At 40.2% G+C, this 20,218-nt stretch overlaps 1 protein-coding gene across 1 annotated transcript in view; it reads right to left on the bottom strand.

Moving 5' to 3' along the window:
• Positions 1-12,581: 12,581 nt before the first annotated feature.
• Positions 12,582-20,218, bottom strand: part of LOC141017052 (adhesion G protein-coupled receptor L2-like) — a 71,447-nt gene continuing 63,810 nt past the window's right edge. The window contains exons 21-23 of the mRNA XM_073491671.1: positions 19,363-19,459; positions 18,184-18,309; positions 12,582-13,942 (exon numbers count right to left, since the gene is read on the bottom strand). Of these exons, the coding sequence (XP_073347772.1) occupies positions 13,077-13,942; positions 18,184-18,309; positions 19,363-19,459 (1,089 nt within the window). The 3' untranslated portion in view covers positions 12,582-13,076. The remainder of the gene's footprint in view (positions 13,943-18,183; positions 18,310-19,362; positions 19,460-20,218) is intronic.

Below are 20,218 nucleotides of genomic sequence, written 5' to 3'. Positions count from 1 at the left end.
TAAGTCACTAGAACTAAAAAGCTAATGTCAGGCTATAGACAGACAACATTGCAGTTGCATGACTTGAACGTCACCACCACTAAGCGTCTCACTACACAATTACTATACACGTTTTCTATAAATTGATCAATGTACAAGTTGTAAAGTTAGAGCTAGAACAGTTTGTAACTAAAGTCGGACTAGTGAGTAACCAAAAAATCCATAGACTTTGAGACTGGATGTTCAAAAATGCTAACTGATTTACAGGTTTCAGGACTACAAACTACACCACTCTATTGGGCAGGAAACATACCTTTTAGATTAGTTAGCAAACTAGCAAACTGCACTTCTAAAATGCTTTATAGGCTACTCCCACTCAAAGACATTTTGAAGGCAAATATTGCACTTTTAACTAATAAGTTTACGTATTTCTTTGCAGATTACATGCTGCATCAGAGCCAAGCGAAGACATTTTCAAATACATTAATTGTATCTGCAATCCATTAAAAAAAACAAACACACTGATTCTGATAATCAGAAAAATGCTGAATACTGGATCTGATAATTGGCTAGGCCGATAATCAGTCAACCCAAAGTTTACAATATATACATACATTTAAATATGTATGATTTACTTTAACTTGTACTTTTGGCAAAATTACTTTTAATACTTAAGTGCATTTAATATCAGATAGTTTAGTTAAGCCTTTTACTCAAGTTTAAGTAATATTTAAACATGATATCCTCTACTTTTACTCAACTAGGGTACTTTGGGTACAACTCATTGCTGCATCTATGAGTTGTGTTCTAGTGGTTCATTAAAATAAAAGTCCTCTGCTACATTCATGTCTTATTAAAGGAAGACAAATGTACATATTCTAAATACTGAAGGGGACGTTTCCACTGTATCTATCCCTATGAACAAGTAATCAAAATGCCCCCAAAAGCTAATAGACAGCAAATTTAATCCTCTTAATATCTGGTGTTAATTCGACTTAAACACTCTGGATGATCATTGAACTCCTCCTGCTTCACGTTCACTGGTCATGTCAACCAGCAACAGTGAACACAACAGCTGTGCACTCTGTGTTTTCGGCCGTTCTGTATCCTCTGCACACCATGCACGGTTGATTACTCACAGGTCTACTGCACAGGTAAAACACTGTTTAAATCACAGCTCCACTGATGCACTAATTAAATATAAACCAATGTGTTACTGCTCTAGTTAGACGCATCTGCTCGGGTGTTTTTCAGTGTAACAGTTCAGAGGCTGATCCAGTCTTTTGAAAACTGGGTCTGATTTGTCATTAAACTGTGCCACTGTGAAACAAGCAGCTTATCATTGTGTTAATAGTGAAAACACACACGTGCTCGCCGGTGGCAGTTCTGTACACATGCGGGTGTGTTGTCTGTGACACCCGGTCCTTACACTCTGTGTCTTGTGTGTGTTTTTACTGAACATCCAATGTGTGGCTGAAGATTTTGCCCCTGGATGTGACCAGGGAGCTGGGATGAGCTTTGTACTGCGCTCTCTGCAGACTGAAATGTAAAAGACGTTAGGAGGTGTGGGGTGAAAACTTGGATATTTCTGGCTGCTTCAAGGGTTATTTTTCTTTTTGAACTGCTCTCTCACAGAATGGAGAACACAGAGCCGCAGCTCAGAGAGACTTGACATCAAAATTTTATATAAAGTCGACAGTCGACAGCAGAAAAGCCATAATATTTAAAATATTATGGTTCTTCTGCTGTCGACTTCTGAATGTTCCCCCTTAATATTGCACAAATGAAAAAAAGAAGAAAAGCGATAACTTCTGAAGAGCGCAGGAGCAGACATTTGCCCTGGTATTTATTATTCATTTTGCAACATTTTGCAAAATCTTTTCATCCAGGAGAACCAGCAATTCTTTGTGAGCATGCTTGCTTTCTTACCAGCACTATCATTCAAAACCAAGAAAAAAACTCTGGAGTAATTGGACCGAGGTCCTGAAACACCTCATGTCTGGTCTGCGAGCCAATGAGAGGAGAGAGGTCGTTCTTTTCAGTTTTATTTTACCAGACATGATAATTGTAACATTTATCTGCCCCTTAAGATTTGAAGTTGAATGAAGTAAATGCTTTTTTCCTTGTATAATGTAAATATAGAATAATCAATGCTATAACTAAAAAATACAACTCGGTTGTAATATAACATGCAAGTGAAATTATCCATTTATGTTAGTTATGTTGTTTTTTGTAATATGACAGCTGGAATAAAACTGAAAACCTTGCTGGTTTTATACAACATTTTTAACAGTGCTTTAGAATTTAATACCAGCATTTAATGTCAGTTACACAACATTAAAAAACAAAACAAAGCTAAAGATACCTTTGTTATCTGAAAATAATTTGACTTTTCACTCTTTGAGTTGCTTTTCGTTGAATTTTATTTCAGATTTTTACCACAGAAGATCCTCTGACTCTTGTGGTCTGAGCGATAAGGAGTTAAGTCAACTGTAAAAGTATAGTCGTATTTTCTTCTGCGGCAGAAAAGGAAGTGTTGAATCTCACTTCTGGAGACCCCGCTCTCTTCCCATTGGCTCACAGCCCTGGAGTCCCCAGACGAGAGGTCCCTAGTCGGACCTTTCTTGGAAAGCTGCTTTGCTTCGGGGCTTGCTGATAGAAGGAAGATGAAACAGCTGAGGAGCTTCTTTCTGAAATTTGATCTCCACCTCTATAAAAATGTCAGGAATCTTTCCAAAGCATCAAAGTGAAGCATACAGTATTTTGTGTATTTATGAGTCCGTAGAAGCACATTTCTCATGCAAAAGTTAATATTTTTTTAAACGTTGTTTAGATAGCAGAACCTTTCCAAAACAAATGTCACAATGAAACATTTTGTGTTAGTTTTTCTTTCTGTGTTTGTATGTTTGTGGGTGGTTTGGAGCATGTGTGTCTGTTAACTCCCAAACTAAATATTTTGATGAAATCTAAACCTTTGTTGATGTTGTCAGTAGTAAATGTCACTTAGCGACTACACGAAAGCAATAATAAAACATGTCACCATGTGTAGTAGCTCGGTTCAAGCTGACGCTGAACCTTTATTCAACTTTCTGTCTTTCTTTGTTTCTTTTTTCGGAAAACGTCACTTTGATTTTCAAACCAGTGGCCCAAGAAAACATTGCTTTGGGCATCTTTTGAATGCGACTTCAAGCATGACATTGATTATCTTAGGCTCATAATTATCTCCACATGCTACTGTACCACTGTATCTCACATTCAGACGAGGCTCACAACATCCTGGGTGAGTGATTATAACAACTGTAAGCAAATTAGCTGTGAATAAAAGCCTTTTAAATAAAGCATTAGTCAAAGAGGCAGCCCAAGGTTTAATGCTATAAATGTTCTCAGTGATCCAACAGTGAAGTCTGTGGAAACACAATAAAGTAGAAACAGCCACAGAGTCAGTCTGAAGATGACTTATATAGCACTGCTTCAACTAAACTATCACGGTAACACTTAATAATAACCATCATCAATAAATGGTCATTTTATAGCTTTAGTTAGCTTAGTTAGATGTTTGTAACACTGTGTAAACGGTTAATAAATATTGTGTAGTTCATCCATAAACAATATTTGGATGGCTGTTTTAAAGGTGCAACCTTTACAACATTCAGTTTACATTTTCTACTGCAAAACTCAAAATCTTACTCAGCATATTTTCCTGATTTCTTGTCAAAATATCTCATTACATTTAATATAAGACACACGCAACGAGAAAGCAGCATCTCAGTGAGACACAGGGACTTCTTTAGACAATTTTCACTTGTTTTTAGACATTTTTATTTCACTTTTTCCCAAGACATTGTTTTATTTTTACCCATGTCTGAAGCTGCATTTTTTCCCCCCAGTGTTGTGCTTTAAATTTGAAGCAGTATTTCACAAACAGAATCATTGGCTCATTTCCATGTTTTTATCTCCTTTTGTCTGGTTTAGTTTATTTAGTTGACCTGGACATAGTAGAAAACACTGGTGCTGCAACTTTCAACCATGCACAAACACCAGATGCACTGCACCTGGTGTTTATAGCAAGATGCTCAGAGGCCTTTGAAAGGTTAAGGAAGTATAAAAGTACAGCAAAAGGATGAATTAAAATACAAGGAATTAAAAATGCAATGCAGGTAAAAATACAAGCGGGCATTAACATACAGCTCCATGTTAGTACAGACTTGTGTGTGTTTTTGTATGAGATGTGAGAACAGTGTTGTTTCTCTCTCAGCTGTGACCTGACACTTCTGTTAAAAACATTAAAGTTGCATTTTCAACTCGCTGGGTAGGCGGTTCCAAAGTTTTCCTCCTTAAACAGAGAAGACTGATTGTCCGAATGACATTTTGAGCATCGCAATGCAACGGTCAGCATTTAATAAGGCCCATGTGTTGAATCTACCGGGAGCCCTAACCCTCTACAGGGAAGGTGCATTGCCATGTAGGCATTTAAGAAAAAGTTTTCGCAATATCTTGTGAAGCGTTCAAAGCTGAACAGCTGACTGCCCTTTTTTGTGATAAATTGGAAAATGTAAAATAGGCACACGTGTATGATAGTGGGGTTTACATGTAAATCATGACTATACAGTTTCAGAGATAATGTGGAAAACATCTGTGAGAATGATCCGTAATTATGACTCTAAAACACCACTGAATAAGACAAGAGTGAGGCTTTTCCTTGAAGCATTTATATTCTATCCTACATATAAGTTTCAGTGAGAAAAAAATAATATTGTTATTGCTCAAAGATTTTTCTGTCCAGGCTGTTTTTGACAATACTGCCTCTTCATGAATTGGCATATCAAAAGAGACTTTGAAGTGCCACATACTCTTAAAAAAAAAGAACAGATTTAATGTTCGACTGTGTTTTTCACATGTTTGATGTCGGGTGTGATTGACTGGAATATATTCACAAATTCACTTTCCTTTTTCCCAGTCCTGCGTCTTCAAAATTGCAATCATTACGTTGAGTCTCAAATGGCCAAAAACTGTGGGACCAATTGCTTAAATATGGGAAAATTCCTCTCTTGAGCTTTTGACTAATAGCAGTCATGTGTTATGTTTTCTCTCGCCGGGGGAATGCATTGCTATTATTTTAACAGAGACAACCCAACAAAAACACGGGCCTCTGTTGAGTGTTTACTGTATAATGGGTGTGACAGGCTACCCTAGTCCAATTCTGAGGTCACTGCTGGTGTTTCCTACGAGGTATGACAGTTTTACAACTGCACGGCTCAGACTCGGATCATTTCTGACATCTTGGGCTGCTGCTGTTCTCCGTCTGTCTCACGATCTCCCTTTCTCTCTTGTTCTTCTCACTTTCTCCTCCTTGGCCACGTTGACTGTCTATGCAAAACTCTTTCTCTCTTTCATTTCCTCTCTCTCTCTCTCTCTCTCTCTCTCTCTGTCACACACACACACACACACGGGCAACAAATTATATCAAGCCTTTCTCAGCCCGACTCAAAGAGGACTCTTGAGCATATTCTAAGCTGAAAGTCTTAATCTCTCATAATAGGCTTCTTTGTGGAAGTCATAGAGGAAGCCCATATTTCTTTTTAAACAGCCCACTGTTGGAGGGGGCTAGTTGTGGTGATATATCCTAACAAGCATTAAAAAAACAAACTAGAAATGCCATGAGGCTTAAATTGAAAAATTTGCAGCCCAGGTAAATTGTAATAATTGCGCTAAGAGATTTTGTAACAAAAACACGACAACAGCAGGATTTTCAGGGCAACACGTGCAGCTTTTCCTCAACACACACTCTCACACGTTTACATCCACCCTATAACACAGCCTATAAGTGCTGTTTGCATTATGTGTCACGGCTATAAACATCTGGGGGAACCTGATTTCAGCTTGTTTTCGCTGGCAGGAATTCTTCGGATCTTTAAATGCTCACAGAGAAGCCGAGTCAGCCAAGGCACTGCTGCTGTTGTTGTTCAGTGGGATGGTGGCAGCAGAGCAGGAGGGATTCAGATGTTCTTTATCTTCCCGCTGCAGAGTGAAATGTAGAGGAATGTAAGCTGTACATTTACAGAGGCCCCGAGGAAATATAATACTCCTTCTGCATTGTGGCTGTGCTAATGTAATTATGCATAGTTCCTGCACATGCTAAAGAAACGATTGCTATCCAATACTGTAAACATTGTCTGCAAGAACGCCTTTTCATTTTAATAATGACAATGTTGTCACTGTATTGTGTTGTTGTTTTTGTAACCCTCAGCCGACATATTTAAGATACAAGAAATACCAGCCGGGGTCCCTGGGAACTTAAGAATCATCTACATTAAGAAACAACCATCATGGTAATTATTTTAGGAAAGTTGGTTAATTTGTATATTGTGTTAAAGATAAACATTTTTCTTTTATGTATACTGCCGCTTTTATCCCAAGTACAATCCACATGAGTACTAGAATTATTCTTCACAGAGAACTTCTGCCCTCCAATAGGCCATTTATAGTCCATCCTCCTCCATTTAGACACAACAGGCTGTACAATTATTTTATACATCAGTCAATCCTGTTGCTAAACCAAAATCATTGTGCTGCTAACTAAGATCTAATTCTGAGGATATTATGTGATATGTTTTATGGTCATGGCTTTTCAATGTGCTTTGTATGTCTAGGAATATGTGTAATTGTATTTCTAACCAATGTTTAAACTTATGGAAATAAATAAACAAACTAAATTTCAGTGTAACCTGACAATGAAGATCTTTTGTATCGTACCTTGTCGGATTGTACCATACCGTATTGCATTGTATCGTATTGTATCGTATCGTATCGTATCGTATCGTATTGTATCGTATCGTATTGTAAAACCTTATTTACCATCCTTTGAGTTGTGGAAACAGGCACTACATGCTACTACATACTAAGTTCACTCATATCAAATCAATACATAAAGCATTCAAATGGCAAAAGTTAATAAAACATTTGTGTGGTTTTCTTTGAAACTCCCAAAATCCATCCCACAGAGCAGTGTGAGTATACCATGTTCGACTCTAATGAATCTTATGAAGCCGTTTTCTCACAATAAATAATTATCTCATTATCTTGGGCCAGTAATTTCACGATAGTGACATAAAAACACTTGTAAGAAAATCTCCCATTATCTCTGGAAAACCATGTTTGTTATTCTGTGATAATGACATAAATCAAAACAAATGAAATTTAACTCGTTATCACAGGGAGACTGAGGAAACAATATGTTTGATCCATGACCGTTTAGGGCTTCCATAATCCTGGTATTAATTAGTTTTCAGTAATTTCAAGTAAACCCACAGTTTTACATCTGTCTGCAACATCTGTGTCTGTCGCCTTCAAAATGACTGACAGAGTGCCCCTAAACCCCCTGACAGTGTGCGATACTTTATTAAATTAGGACCCTTGGCAAACATGAACTCAATGAATAGTTCCATCTATTAAAACTGCAGAGGCGGAATTGTTTTGTTTTTTTCTTGACAGGGCTCCCGCAGGACGCGAATACTATGATATTTTTCAAAAAGAACTAATTAAAACAGAAACTGAAAACAATGATATGCAGTAATTAGAGGCAAACTGATTGACAACGACACGATAAAACAAAGCACCTGTGAGAGATGATAAAAAGTTTAACTGGGGTTCGCGGGTGCCCCAGTCGATGGAGCAGAATAATATACACAATTTTCATTCCAGTTACGGAAAAGTTTAGGATAATCCATGAAAAAATATGTGTACCTCAAAAGCACACACACGTTCAAGTATATATAGGCTCCATGCAGTCAGCACACACACCAAATTTTTGGCCGTCCGCTGTGATCTGACTTTGAATCCAGCATCTTGTTTGATGTCTTTTTGATGATGGACATGAAATAATGTCCAAATCACCAGAGGCTGCAACATCAAACGGATTCAAATGAAAACACGGTAATGTCTTCTCGGACTGAGCTTTATTGCGCCTTCATTTGCCACTGCCCCATGGAAGCTGGGCTTTGACTGCGCCTAGATAAAAGATGAGTCGATAAATGAAGCACTTTCATCTCCAACAAACTTTGACAACTTTTTTCATTTGCAACACAAACACTGCATGACTAATGTGCTGCATCATAATATAATCAGATAATCACAGAGGGGAACGCCGGTGACTCAATGAAGAGTCAAAAGGTGGTGGTTGTATCTTTGACGAGGATGAATGGCCGGAAATCATCGCAGCAGGATAAAGAGAGTCCAGGATATGATGATCTTTACATCAAGAACCTCCCCCATCACCACCACCACCACCACCCAGTCTTATTGGGGAAAAGACGTGATCATCTATATATTGTTCAATTTCAGGATCCAATGTTCTTTAAGATAATGGGGTGAGTGAGCTAATACAGAGCACAGGTGACTTAGTGATAATGAACCAATATATATGCATCATGCAAAACCGATCCTTATGCTCGGCTAAGGGATCTCAGCACATTCATTCATCACGATTTTGCCTGTTATGAAAATGCAGACGAGGAAACTTCCCCTCCGTGCAGTGACATCACCGACGCCCCGAAGGGTTAGTCTCATGTGAGGCCGATCTCCGAGTGTTTATAATAAAGAAATTCTTGCAGACAATGCCGACCCATTCCTGGTGAAACGTGAGCGGGTCATTGACTTTGCATTTAATTTAAATCTATCTATAACTGAACAGAAGCCAGCTTTCTGTATAATTTACAGACCGGTTCTAGCTTTTGGACGGCTCTGTGTAAACCGAGAGACTGATGTTCAAACAACAAGGCAGACAGCCCTAGTGGACTCAGAGCTTTGCTTTGGCCTCCGTGTCAGTCTCATGACAGCGAACTGGCACCCAGCTCCAACTAATAAAAGTGCACCACCCATATCCCTTAGTGACTGCATGTACTGTATGCCTGCTGAGTGTGTGTGTGTGGTCAGTTGGAGCGGGAGACTCCTGGAGAGACACGGATGAAAGACACTAAATCTGCTGAATCTGTGATGTGTCTCCTCCTCAGATGATGTGCTGCAGTTCAGCACATGGAATGATTTAGACGCTGATGAGCAATGATTATGGTACATCTAATTAAACTTGCATAATTACTGTCATAGTGTGTTTATAAAGTGACAGTTAAAGGATTAGGCTGGCGCTTTTCTATATTTTAGTTATTGTCAACATAGAACAAAACAATTCATGAACTGATTGTGTAGCCAAAGCCTGATATAGCTTCTTCCTCTTTGTCACAGACATTGATGGTTGTCCAAAAGCCATTTACATTTTTTCTCAGTTGCTTTAGCACAATCATCAAATGCCAATCATGAATCTCAAAACACAAAACTATAATTAATTTGATCACAAAATTAACTGCATTTGCTGTTGCTCTCCTACGTACCATATTGAAATTTCTACAAAACATTTCATATCACATTAACATTACCGGTTTATGACTTGACTTTCATCTCATGAGGTGGAGGGGATGGTGGTGGAGGTGGCCAAGCCAGTGATCGCAGTTCAAGACAACGTTTCAACTTTTGTAAGTGTCACACCACTGGATATTTTTAAGGAGACCTCGGAACAATTTCCAACCTTGTTGGAGATTACCCAAAAAATATGAGACATGAGCTATATTTGTGGTGACGAAAACAGGTATTTTACGCCAAAACATGATCTTTCCCTAACCCTAACCAAGTGGTTTTTGTACCACTTAACCTGACTAGAGAATAAGCGCATGGTTGTCTCAACATAAAAGAGAAAATTGAACCTTACTGTCAGAAACGTAAAGTTGTCTTTGATACTGATGGAGATGGGGGGTGGTAGGTTAACTGGGGGGATGTATTTTGGTCATGTTGGATGGCATTCCCCCTCATCCCCTCCTCAAATTGCCTACTGGGCCCCTCACATTACCACTCCTGTTATCCAATTGGCATGAACACACACACACACACACACACACATATACACACACACACACACACACAACCTCACACACACGCACCTATCTCCACAGCACTGGTTAAGGTGTGACTGCACCAATTCTCATTCTGGTATAGGGGGAACAAACGCTTTGGCTGGTTTACATCTCTTTAAACCAATCACATCGCTTGGAGGTTGTAGCAGCAGACAGCAAAAGGTAGAAGGCTTTATACCAACAGTCTATATCTGGTGAGTGAGACTAACACAAATAGCTCGACTCTGCAGAATGTTTGCGTCATTCAATATGTATTTGCTTATATAACTTGGCTAAACCAGGATGCGTATCATAGGAATTTATCTCTGATTTTAAACAGATATTTCATATTTTATATCAATATAAAATTGAGACTACAATGAATCATTTTGAAAAGATTTGATAGATTTTCACAAGACATGTTACAAGTAAATAAATGTACTGAAACCTGATGTCAATGCAGCATGTGCTCTAGCTGAGCCACAGCAATGCTCTCATGTTATCTCCAACATTATTATTTTCTTTATAACAACTCAGGACTGGTACAAATAAACGTCCACTCCCAATCCACTCTTGAGAAAAGGGAGGGGCGGGGATGTTGGTTCATTGAATATTTATACTACGTGTTACTGATGTCTTAGATCATAACTGTTCACATGTATTACAGAACAGCTAAGCCACTGGGATGTGTCCCTAAAGGTACATTTATAAAGTTGTTTGATAGAATGATGATCAAAATTTAGGCATGTTTATCTTAATTTTATAAACAATATCAATTGACTGATGTTAGTTATATCACGCAGTGACGTTATTTAAATTCTGCTATATTTAAAATTATTTAACTATACTGCTAGACCCCACGACTGTCGGTGCAGCCGGCAGACAATGGCCTCGTTCCAGTACCCACACTGCCATACTATCCAGTATGGCAGAAAATGATTTAGTATGCCCCAATGTATGTCAAATGTTGTTTGCCAAAAATACCAAGATGTCCTTTTGCATCCGGTCGCATTTTGCAGCGTGCAAGCCAGAATGATTTTCTGGCTGTTCTGACCCACAGTCCTCTGTGCAACAGAAGATATGTAACATAGACTGAGACGGCGACGGAGCACAGCCAGATTTCAGCTGCGTCCCAAACTCTTACTTTTTCTTTTCACTTTTGCTCCACAAACTGCAAAGAATGTATGAACAAAATGTGCAATGATATGACAAAGTAGTATGTCCCAAAAAAGATCTAAAATACAACCAGCATGTAGGCAGGATCAACCAGGGATACGTTAAATAGCAGAAGGTTTATTCCTCTGAATAGCAGACGAATAAACCCTCAGTAAGTCGAGTCTTTCATTCTCTAAATAGCTTATATCATGTTTTGTTTTTTTAACATGGCATCATGTAGAAAATTATTGTTTAAACAAAAAAATAAAAGCTATGTCTACCTTCTGTCATTATGATGTCACTTATTACAGCTAAGTGCTAAAATCTCAGACGAACGATTAGTCTACACCAATGCACAGTGTCAATTAGTGGTTTTTGTTGTTCCACTAGTCAATTATTCTGTGAAACCTCGAGCCGAATCATCAGGTCAGGTATCCCCCGTGTCTCGCTCTTTCACACTTCATCATAAATGCCCAGTTTTTGCAGGAAATTAACAAACCTGGCAACTCTGCCAAGGTCCTACTGCGAACACTATGACCTTCCCAAAAAACACTATATATTCCTGTGTTTGCTAAAAATAATCTTAAGTGCCCCTCTGTTGAAGGATGTTGTTTTTGCGTAAGTAAATATTGGTGACCAGAAATTAAAGACAAACATCTTCATCAGGAGTTGATGGGTTTGGGGCTTTGAAAGTCACACACTGTTGGTTTTGGAATTTTCATGAGATTTGTCGACACATTTAAGAATATCCCCAGCTTTTGGTAATTTTCCTACATAAATGGATCATAGCAAATCATTTAAGCAAAGCATGAATAAGCAGCCAGACATCTGCGAACAAGAAAAAATTTCACATTTATTTGATATCAAACAGGAGTTGAATTAAATATCAGCTGATGATGGGCTCTTACAAAAGAAATTAAATGAACCTAATCAGTGCTGCAACAACTTTTCACACTTTCCAACCATGTTCTTTTTTTCTCTGTTTTTTTTTCTGAATAGTTCAGTTAATAAATTAATTAGTGTCGAAAGGATGAAACATGTCCGCAAAAAACTGCACTATCGCATTGACACGAACAGAAGTCCTTAAACCTGACAATTTCTTTCAAGTAAAATAAATTACACAAGTTTCCAATTCACCCCAAATCTGTGCATGGCCTGGTGTTAACAAATATACTACTGGCAAAAACTCATCATTCATGAAAGCAAAAAGCACTTCACAAGCAGAGACGTGAGCATGATTTCATATGGACTGATATCTCTCGAAACGTTTTTTTTTTTTTTTCATATTCAAACATACTACAACGAGTCAAGTGTGAGAGGAAAAAGCACATTTCCACCATTTTGATTAACCTTGTCTGAAGAATCTTATTAACATTGAAAGGGCATTACTACTGAATGGTTGCCGTTTCTTTTTTTTTTTTTCTTTCTTTTTTTTTTGACTTTTTACACTAGTGGTACAGCAAAATATATTTTCTTTAGCTGTTACTTTGACAACAGTTAAATGTGCAATAGAGAAAATATAAGGCCTGAGTCTGAATTAGTGGTTTCTTAACTTTACAGTCCTGACTGTGTAGTGGAGCCACACTAGTTCTAGTTCTGTACTTCCTCATGACTATAACGACCCTGGTTCTGCAAAGTCCCCCAGGAATATGACAGGAGTTTCATAGTTCTTTGCTTTGAGTATTTTTTATCCCTTATTCATCGACAGTACAGAACAGAAATGCCAGACGTCTCTCTGACACAGCGGCATGTGTGTCATTCTCCGCACCTCTTTAGTCCAACAGCAGAGCTTTCACAGTCCACATTTGTCTGGCCTCAGATGGACGTGTTTTGTGTGTTAATGAGATTTGTGTGCAAAAGTCATTTCTTCATTCCTTTTCCCACCCAACAACATTTCACTTCCTGTCCTAACAGGAAGGGCATGTTGAGTGCGGAGCCAGGCTTGCTGGCTCTCTTGACATCAACTGAAAGGACCCATCTGTTAAATCCTGTGCAAATAAAGACTCAGAGGCTGGTAATGAGCTGCATTTGTCCGTCGGTGGGCGCCTCTCCCTCCTGTGCGCAGTCTTCATTGTTGGGTGGGATGATGCACCCGTCGCTGGTTCCTCGGTTTATGTGGTAGTAGGACATGGGCTGCGGCGCGTCGCCAAGCTCGGGCATGCTTTTATGATACGCATCCTCGCCTTCACTTCGAGGTGAGGGGGAGAGCTCCTCCTCTTCCTCCTCAGGGGGGTACGGCGAAGCTGAGGGCGAGGGTGAGTCTCTCAAGTTTGGCATGCTTGTGTAAAGGGAGTCTCTGTTATTGTTGGGTGAATGGGAGCCCATGTCCTCCACTGCAGTAACAGTCTCAGAGCCATGGCCACCCTGCCCCTCCAGGTGCCTGGGGGCCTTCTGGGCGCTGTAGAGCAGGGAGTGAGTCCTCTGGGGCAGGAGGGGGGCCTCCAGTGCCTCCTTGTGGTGGGGGTGCAGGAGCAGCTCCAGGGTGGCGTGTCCTCCTCTTCCACTTCCTCTCTGGGGGGATGAGGCCTCGGCGTGATCCGCCACGATGGCGTCATCCTCGCTGCCGCTCCCACCCCCGCCTCGGTCAACTGTCACTCTGGTCTGGGGAGGCAACGGTCTGTCCCGCTCCCTCTGGGCGTCGCGACCTTTGGGGGCCACGCGGGGCCTCAGGTTGTTGTGGACAATCTCAGATATGATCATCTTCTCAAAGGCAGCATCGTCCAGGTTGAGGCCCCCCAGCTCACCCGGGGCTCTGACGCCCACAGACTCATAGTCGTCGTCGCGCAGGGAGTAGCTGTTGTTGAAATTGCCATTGAGGGGGAGGGTGTCCATGGCGCTGATGTCCCTGCTGTTGCTCAGAGAGTGCTGTCCTGCAAGAAAATGCAGAAAGAGTGCGTGAGGTATAATTTCATGCCTTTAAATAGAACAAAACAATCTCCACTACACCATACACATACAACTTGATACTGCTCAGGACACTTCACTCTTGTACTCTTTGATCTCTGGGTTAATTTTAATTTTATGCAAATGCAAAAAGTTTTAAAATTCAAAGGAGAACCCAATTAGCTCCCCACCATGTCCATCCTCATCATGGCTGAATATCATTAAAGCCAATCTAAGAGATTATCCTGAACAATATTGGAGAAATGAGAACAAAAGATGACTTAAAACTTAAAAAATATAGTACGAGAAGACGGTATACAGTAGCTGATGACCAGGTAACAACACAGCAGCATACAGAGAGCGGCTGACTGGATGGGAGTTAAATAAATAAATAAATACAAGCTGATGAGGAAGTGTTGTGACATTAACAATGAATAAAACATTCCAGCCGTTAAAGGAAGGCAAGACAAAAGAGTAATGTCGAACACAGATGGCCAGCCACCTCTCTGCACTGGGGCCCCACAAGCACAGCAACAGCCCCGACACACCACGACAGACAGGCACGGTGCAATGACTCACTTTGCCACCACTCACATCAAGTGTGTCTGCTCAGGCTATCTGGCCTAAGAACAGCTGATGTGCAAAAAAAGTAAAACAGATGCTTTTTTTCAATTGCAGCAAGAAACAACAAAATCACTGAAATAAGACAAAAGTGGAAGCTCGTAACATCCAACCGGGATTCAGTCAATCCAGCTCGGATCGTGTCCTTGCAATTAACTGTAATTTAGCCCACGTGATGCTTTGCTCAAATTGTTGTAGGTGGGTGGAGAATGACAGCGAAATTACGTGTTTAACAGTTTGAGTAGAGCTAAAGGACAAACCAAGGACAACTGAATCCTGGACTCAGCAGGTGAAAGGGTTCAGCAGCAAGCACAGTCTTTATTTTAAAAAAAAAAACTCTAAGGTAAAAGAACATCTCCTGACGAAATTATTTCCTCCTGAATGACATATATTAATTTTTTTTTTACCCCTTGCAGAAGCGTACATCTATCACTTTTATGTGAACAAAACACACACACACACACACACACACACAAAGATAATTTTGTGCAGCACTATGACTAAGCTCAAGTAGCAGGATGAGAGTGAAGGGGGGCTAGTTTGATTTGATATGAGGATTTTATTTACTGGGTACACTGTGAGCCTGTGACATTTTGTAGGGTGGGAGGCATGATGTCATAGCCACTCAGAAAAAGGGAAACTGTAGTCTTAGGTTTCAAACCAACATGTCAGAAAATGGATGACTTCAACTGAGGGGAAAAAAAAAAAAACACATCAAAGACATTTCTAAGAAGAGTGAAAGGAGCAAAAGGGCAAAAAAAGAACTGGGGAGGGGGAAGATTATTAGACACTTCTCTGAATAGACCCCACTTCCAAATTTGCATTTGTTTATGCCCGGTCTGTAATTTCATCGCAGACAGGTATTGTCTACTGGGAGCGAGGGAAATGATGTGAACAGAATTCAACTGGACACGGCGACAGCTGCACTCTGGGAACTGTTCCAGCAGAGATGTTCCCCTTACCGAGTTTTACTGCATCGGATGAACATCTGCAGAGTATTACTTAGTATTAATACACTTATAATAGAAGACACGCTCATCCTTTTCCAGGAGCTAAGTGTAATGACTATAGCAGGCGATATGTTGGAGTTGACAGTCTCTCTGCGCGCATTTCATACTTGGTTGGTGATCTTCACACCAGGTTTTGACGTTTGTGTGTCATGGCGTCGCTTGCTAGCCTCAAACTATTTTCCATATGTTAAATCTTTGAATTTTCCTCTCTGCTTTCCTGATCTGCCTGTTCAGCGGGTCGCCTCAGGGGAAGAAGTGTTTCTACAGGTAAAGGAGATGCTTATGTCGACGTTCAAAACTACCTGCTAATTAAACACTGCAGTTTTTTTTTTATCTGTCTCTGGTGCTCTCCTGTGTTAACACGCAATTATCCTTACAATGATTAAGTGGGTAAACATTTTAGGGCAATAAAGCACAAGCTGTCTGTATACATGCTGACTTCTGTGTCGGAGCTGCTCGGCTGCTGCTGAGCTCTCTCACACACACGCGCAGGGGAAAAAAAATTTGAAAAAATGTCTTTGATTTTCTGTGAAGACATTGTTTGGTCCCAGCCCTGCTTCATTATCTCTTAGTGTGAAGTACTCTCATTGTGCTGTAAGCAACCTCGTAGCACAAAACAAGTCTGGGCTGACTGCAGAAGGTTAAAGCTATATGTTACTGCACATCCTCTCCTTACACACATTCTCCATACTGCTGTTTTTCTATATTCTCTTTTATCATCAAATGCCTGTGAATATCTGAGGGCTATGACTCTGCCCGCATTGCGTCATGTGCTTCTGTTTTTTTCTTCTTCTTTGATTGGGGTTTCTTTTGCTCTGCCAGTGAGGAACTAGGTCACCATAAACACTGACATGCTTTAAATCAGTCTAATTTGAAGTAAAGAAAATCTAAAGACATCAACATTCATGAGTGCAGGGTGACAACGTAAATGACTTGAACCAAAGTGTGAAGCTCATATTCAACACAGAGGAATTCCCATTTGACTGCTCAGTAGACGAGATAAGACAGCACTGACGTCTGAGTTTATCTCCTTCTGTGTTTACAAAGGAGGAACTTGCCGAGATAAGAACTACTGGTAATGCAGAGAAGGTGTGAATGAAGAAGAACAAAAGGTAAATCTAGAATAATTATTCTCAACATTTTCAATGCATGCTGCGTCAGAGCCACAACCATTTTTCATGTTTTTTTAATTAATCACACACTTAAAGGAGAGAGTAAGATGAGAAACTCGATGCCACTCTCATATCTGTCGCTTATCATGACGCGAGAGCCAGTCGGTTAGCTTAGCTTAGCACAAAAACTCCAAACAGGGGGAAAGAGATAGCCTGGCCCTGTCAAATGGCTTCTGAAGCTCACTAAGAAACACATTTTGTCTTCTTTGTTCAGTCTGTGTAAAAAAGATAACTCAGTGCTCTACAGGGGATGATGTGCTGTGACCAGCAACTTCTTTGTGTCTCTGTTGGTTTGCTAACAATTGCTCAGAGCCAAGAAGTAGTCTGGCACATGACCACCCCGAAAGCAGCAAATTGTCGCTTTTGTATGGATCAAACAAATGAGATATTTGTTAATAATGGAGCTTTAAAAGCTAGCTTCAGCTCGTTTCAGCTAGCCATTTCCCATAAAGACCACAACCTGTTGTTTTTACAGTTTGATTTTGGTGTAAATTAAATAATTATGATATAATAACATGTCAATAAAACCCCATTTCTACCAAATTAACTCCACCAGTCTTGACTTCGAGTTTATCATCATAGCAGACACCAAGCATGATTGGCTTGAAAGAGGTAATGTAGATGCATGATCCGTATTTTGCTATCATGTCAGGAAATGAAGTAAAACGGTACCGCATAGACTAAAACTAACTACTTATATAAGCGGCACAAATGGTGAAATTATTGTACATTATGGCTTTTTTTAAAATTATTGATAGTACATCGTACAGAGGGCAATATTATCCATATTATCTGTACAAATCTGTACAAGTACAAAAATGATCGTACATCTGGGAACACTGGAGGGCGTTGCAAAATGCACAATGGAATTCAACAGTAGCAAGATGACCTATAGCATTGATTACCTAAAAACTTTTGTTCTGTTGTGACAGATATTTGTTTTTATCCAACAAAACAAGCACGGAACAACTGTTACTGATAAGAAAAAATAAGAAAACCTATTTCGGACAATGCCAATTGCCGTCTCAATCCTCTCTTTCCAACCTGTAGAATATGACGAGCCCACTACAGTTTGAAAAACCTACTTTTTTGGTTCCAGCTGGGAACAAGCTTTTCAGGTTTAGAACCAATTTATCGTCGGTTTAACGGTTTAAAATTAGGCGTGCAAACAGGACTGTTCAATGTTGGTGAAAAAGGGGTAATTGTGAGCTTTAAAGATGCCGTTAGTCAGATTTTCATACCATTTTCGCTCTTTGTTACTCAGCTTCCAGTCTTTCTGCTAAGCAGAGCTAACAAGCTGCTAGCTGACATGACATGTGAGTGGTATAGATTGTCTCATCAAACTCTCCCCAATAAGATGTCAAACCTTTTCTTTACAACAAACACAAATCTACGTAAGAATAAAGGTGGAGGGTGGATGTGCACCTGGGGAGTGAAAGGCCGGTGGAGAGGGGGTGTTGCACACCACAGTTTCTGCCAGCAGGTTGTTATAAGGGTTAGTGTCGTGGGTTCGGAGGAGAGGGTTAGTTAGGAGGTAGTTGCCAGTCATCCCTGAAATAACAGGAAGAAGAGAGAGAGAGGGAGAAAAATCAGGAGGGAAAAAAACAGTTGAGGAAAAAGAGCTGGAGGTACTGTACTCCATGGTCTGTGGTGGTGCGCTGGGTAGCTGTCGACATAAACAAAACACTGACATTCCCTGTCCAACATCTGACACCACAAAAGATTTATGACCTCCAACATGTCTGCGTTCTATTACGGACAAAGCAGCCACAGAAACGTTGGTCACAGCATGACATTATCCAAACAGTCGGATGATGTAACTGACAAACAATATTATTATAACAAGTGTTGACCAAGGCCTGGCAACACAATCAACTCCAGTGTTTACTTGAGACAAATTTATCTAAACAACCTCATCCAGTGGAGACACTAGACAAAACACGTCTAAGTGGCCTGTCCTGAATTATACAGTATCCCTATCATCGCTTGTGTAAATCCTAAAGAATGTAATAACTATCCTCCGTCATTTGGACGGATCGCTGAGAAACTCTGGCATGTGTGTTTCTTTTATAAAAAAAAAAATCTAAACTAATTCAGAAGTACAGCCAAATCCGCGCTGGCACAGTCTGGAGCCTGAGCCTCATGAAGCCGGGATGACTCCCAAAATCTGCTCTGACCTCAGCCTGACTTTGCTCATCTCCCCCAACCCCTGCATTCACGCTGACAATCAGTCTCGAGTAGAAGAAGAGTTAGGAGGCTGCGTCACAGTCGGCCTCTCCAGTCAGGGTCGTTAGGATCTGAACTCCTCGTCAGGAACGTTTCATGCCACCTCTTTTCTGTCTCTGTTCCTCTCCTTTCACCTGATCCCAGTTAAATGCAGCAAAAATGCTCTGATTCAGAGGCGGCATTTAACATGGCATTTTTCGCTCTCCACTAAAAAGAGAACTGCAACATTAAATATGGTTTCATTTTCCTCTTTTCTGAGCTGTCACAGACCCTTGTGAGCTGCATCCACTGAAGTGTTTATTGTGAATTCAGAGCTTCATCACAAAGAGATTGGCGACTGTGTCTCGTCTGGTGGCGGTGGAAGAAACGCTTGCTTACCCTGGTTGAGTGTGGAGGTGCTGTTTATGTCTCCCGAGATGAAGGAGGACTCCGACTGCTTCCTCACAGTGTCGTTCCACATCCGCCTGATGCGGCTCTGGGTGGAGAGAAAAGCAGCCATTGATCAGGACTCGACATGGTGCCGCTGTTATTTAAGGATTCTGGCCCTGAGGATCAAGTGGCTACGTGGGATCATGATTTGAACCAAATTTTGTAGACAAGATTCAACTCTTGGGTCACTGCTTGATAACACGACTGTGCCTTAAATGAATACTCAAAAAATCTTACAGGCTGTAATGTGAGAGATCAGCGCTGTGAGGCACTTTCTTCTCCGCTACAAGACACCCAGAAGTGCTTTTAATATAGAAGAGACTAGAGACCAGTATGTTCAATTGAACGATACTTTCTTATCTGTTCTGAAATTTTCTCAGTTTCTCTCTTTTCAAATCGGTTTCAAATAGGCTTTCAACAATGATAACAGGTATAAAAGAAGATTTAAAAAAGAAAAGTTGAAACACACTTCAGTGCACTGATGCATGAAAAGTTTCATTCCCATCTCCAGACAAACAACCTCGGCAGTCCTGATACTAAAGCCTAACATCACAAAGCAAAATCAAGTACTGCAGTGAAATCTCTATTTCAATGTTCAGACTATGTGTTTAGCTGAAAGAATCAAAAGGCTTAGCTTTACAATTATCACATTCAAGTGAAATAAACAGAGAGTTTTGAGTCTTTCTTGTCAGTCTCTCAATACTTTCTGACTTTTCCGGCCAAGGCTGTTTGTTCCTCAGAACCTAAATCTTAAATGAAACTTTGGACTTGCATTGGCAGGCTTTATCGGTGCTTCAAGCATTGT

This window comes from Pagrus major, chromosome 21, assembly GCF_040436345.1.
Source record: "Pagrus major chromosome 21, Pma_NU_1.0".
Classification (NCBI taxonomy): Eukaryota; Metazoa; Chordata; class Actinopteri; order Spariformes; family Sparidae; genus Pagrus; species Pagrus major.
This window is presented reverse-complemented; position numbering and strand designations above follow the sequence as displayed.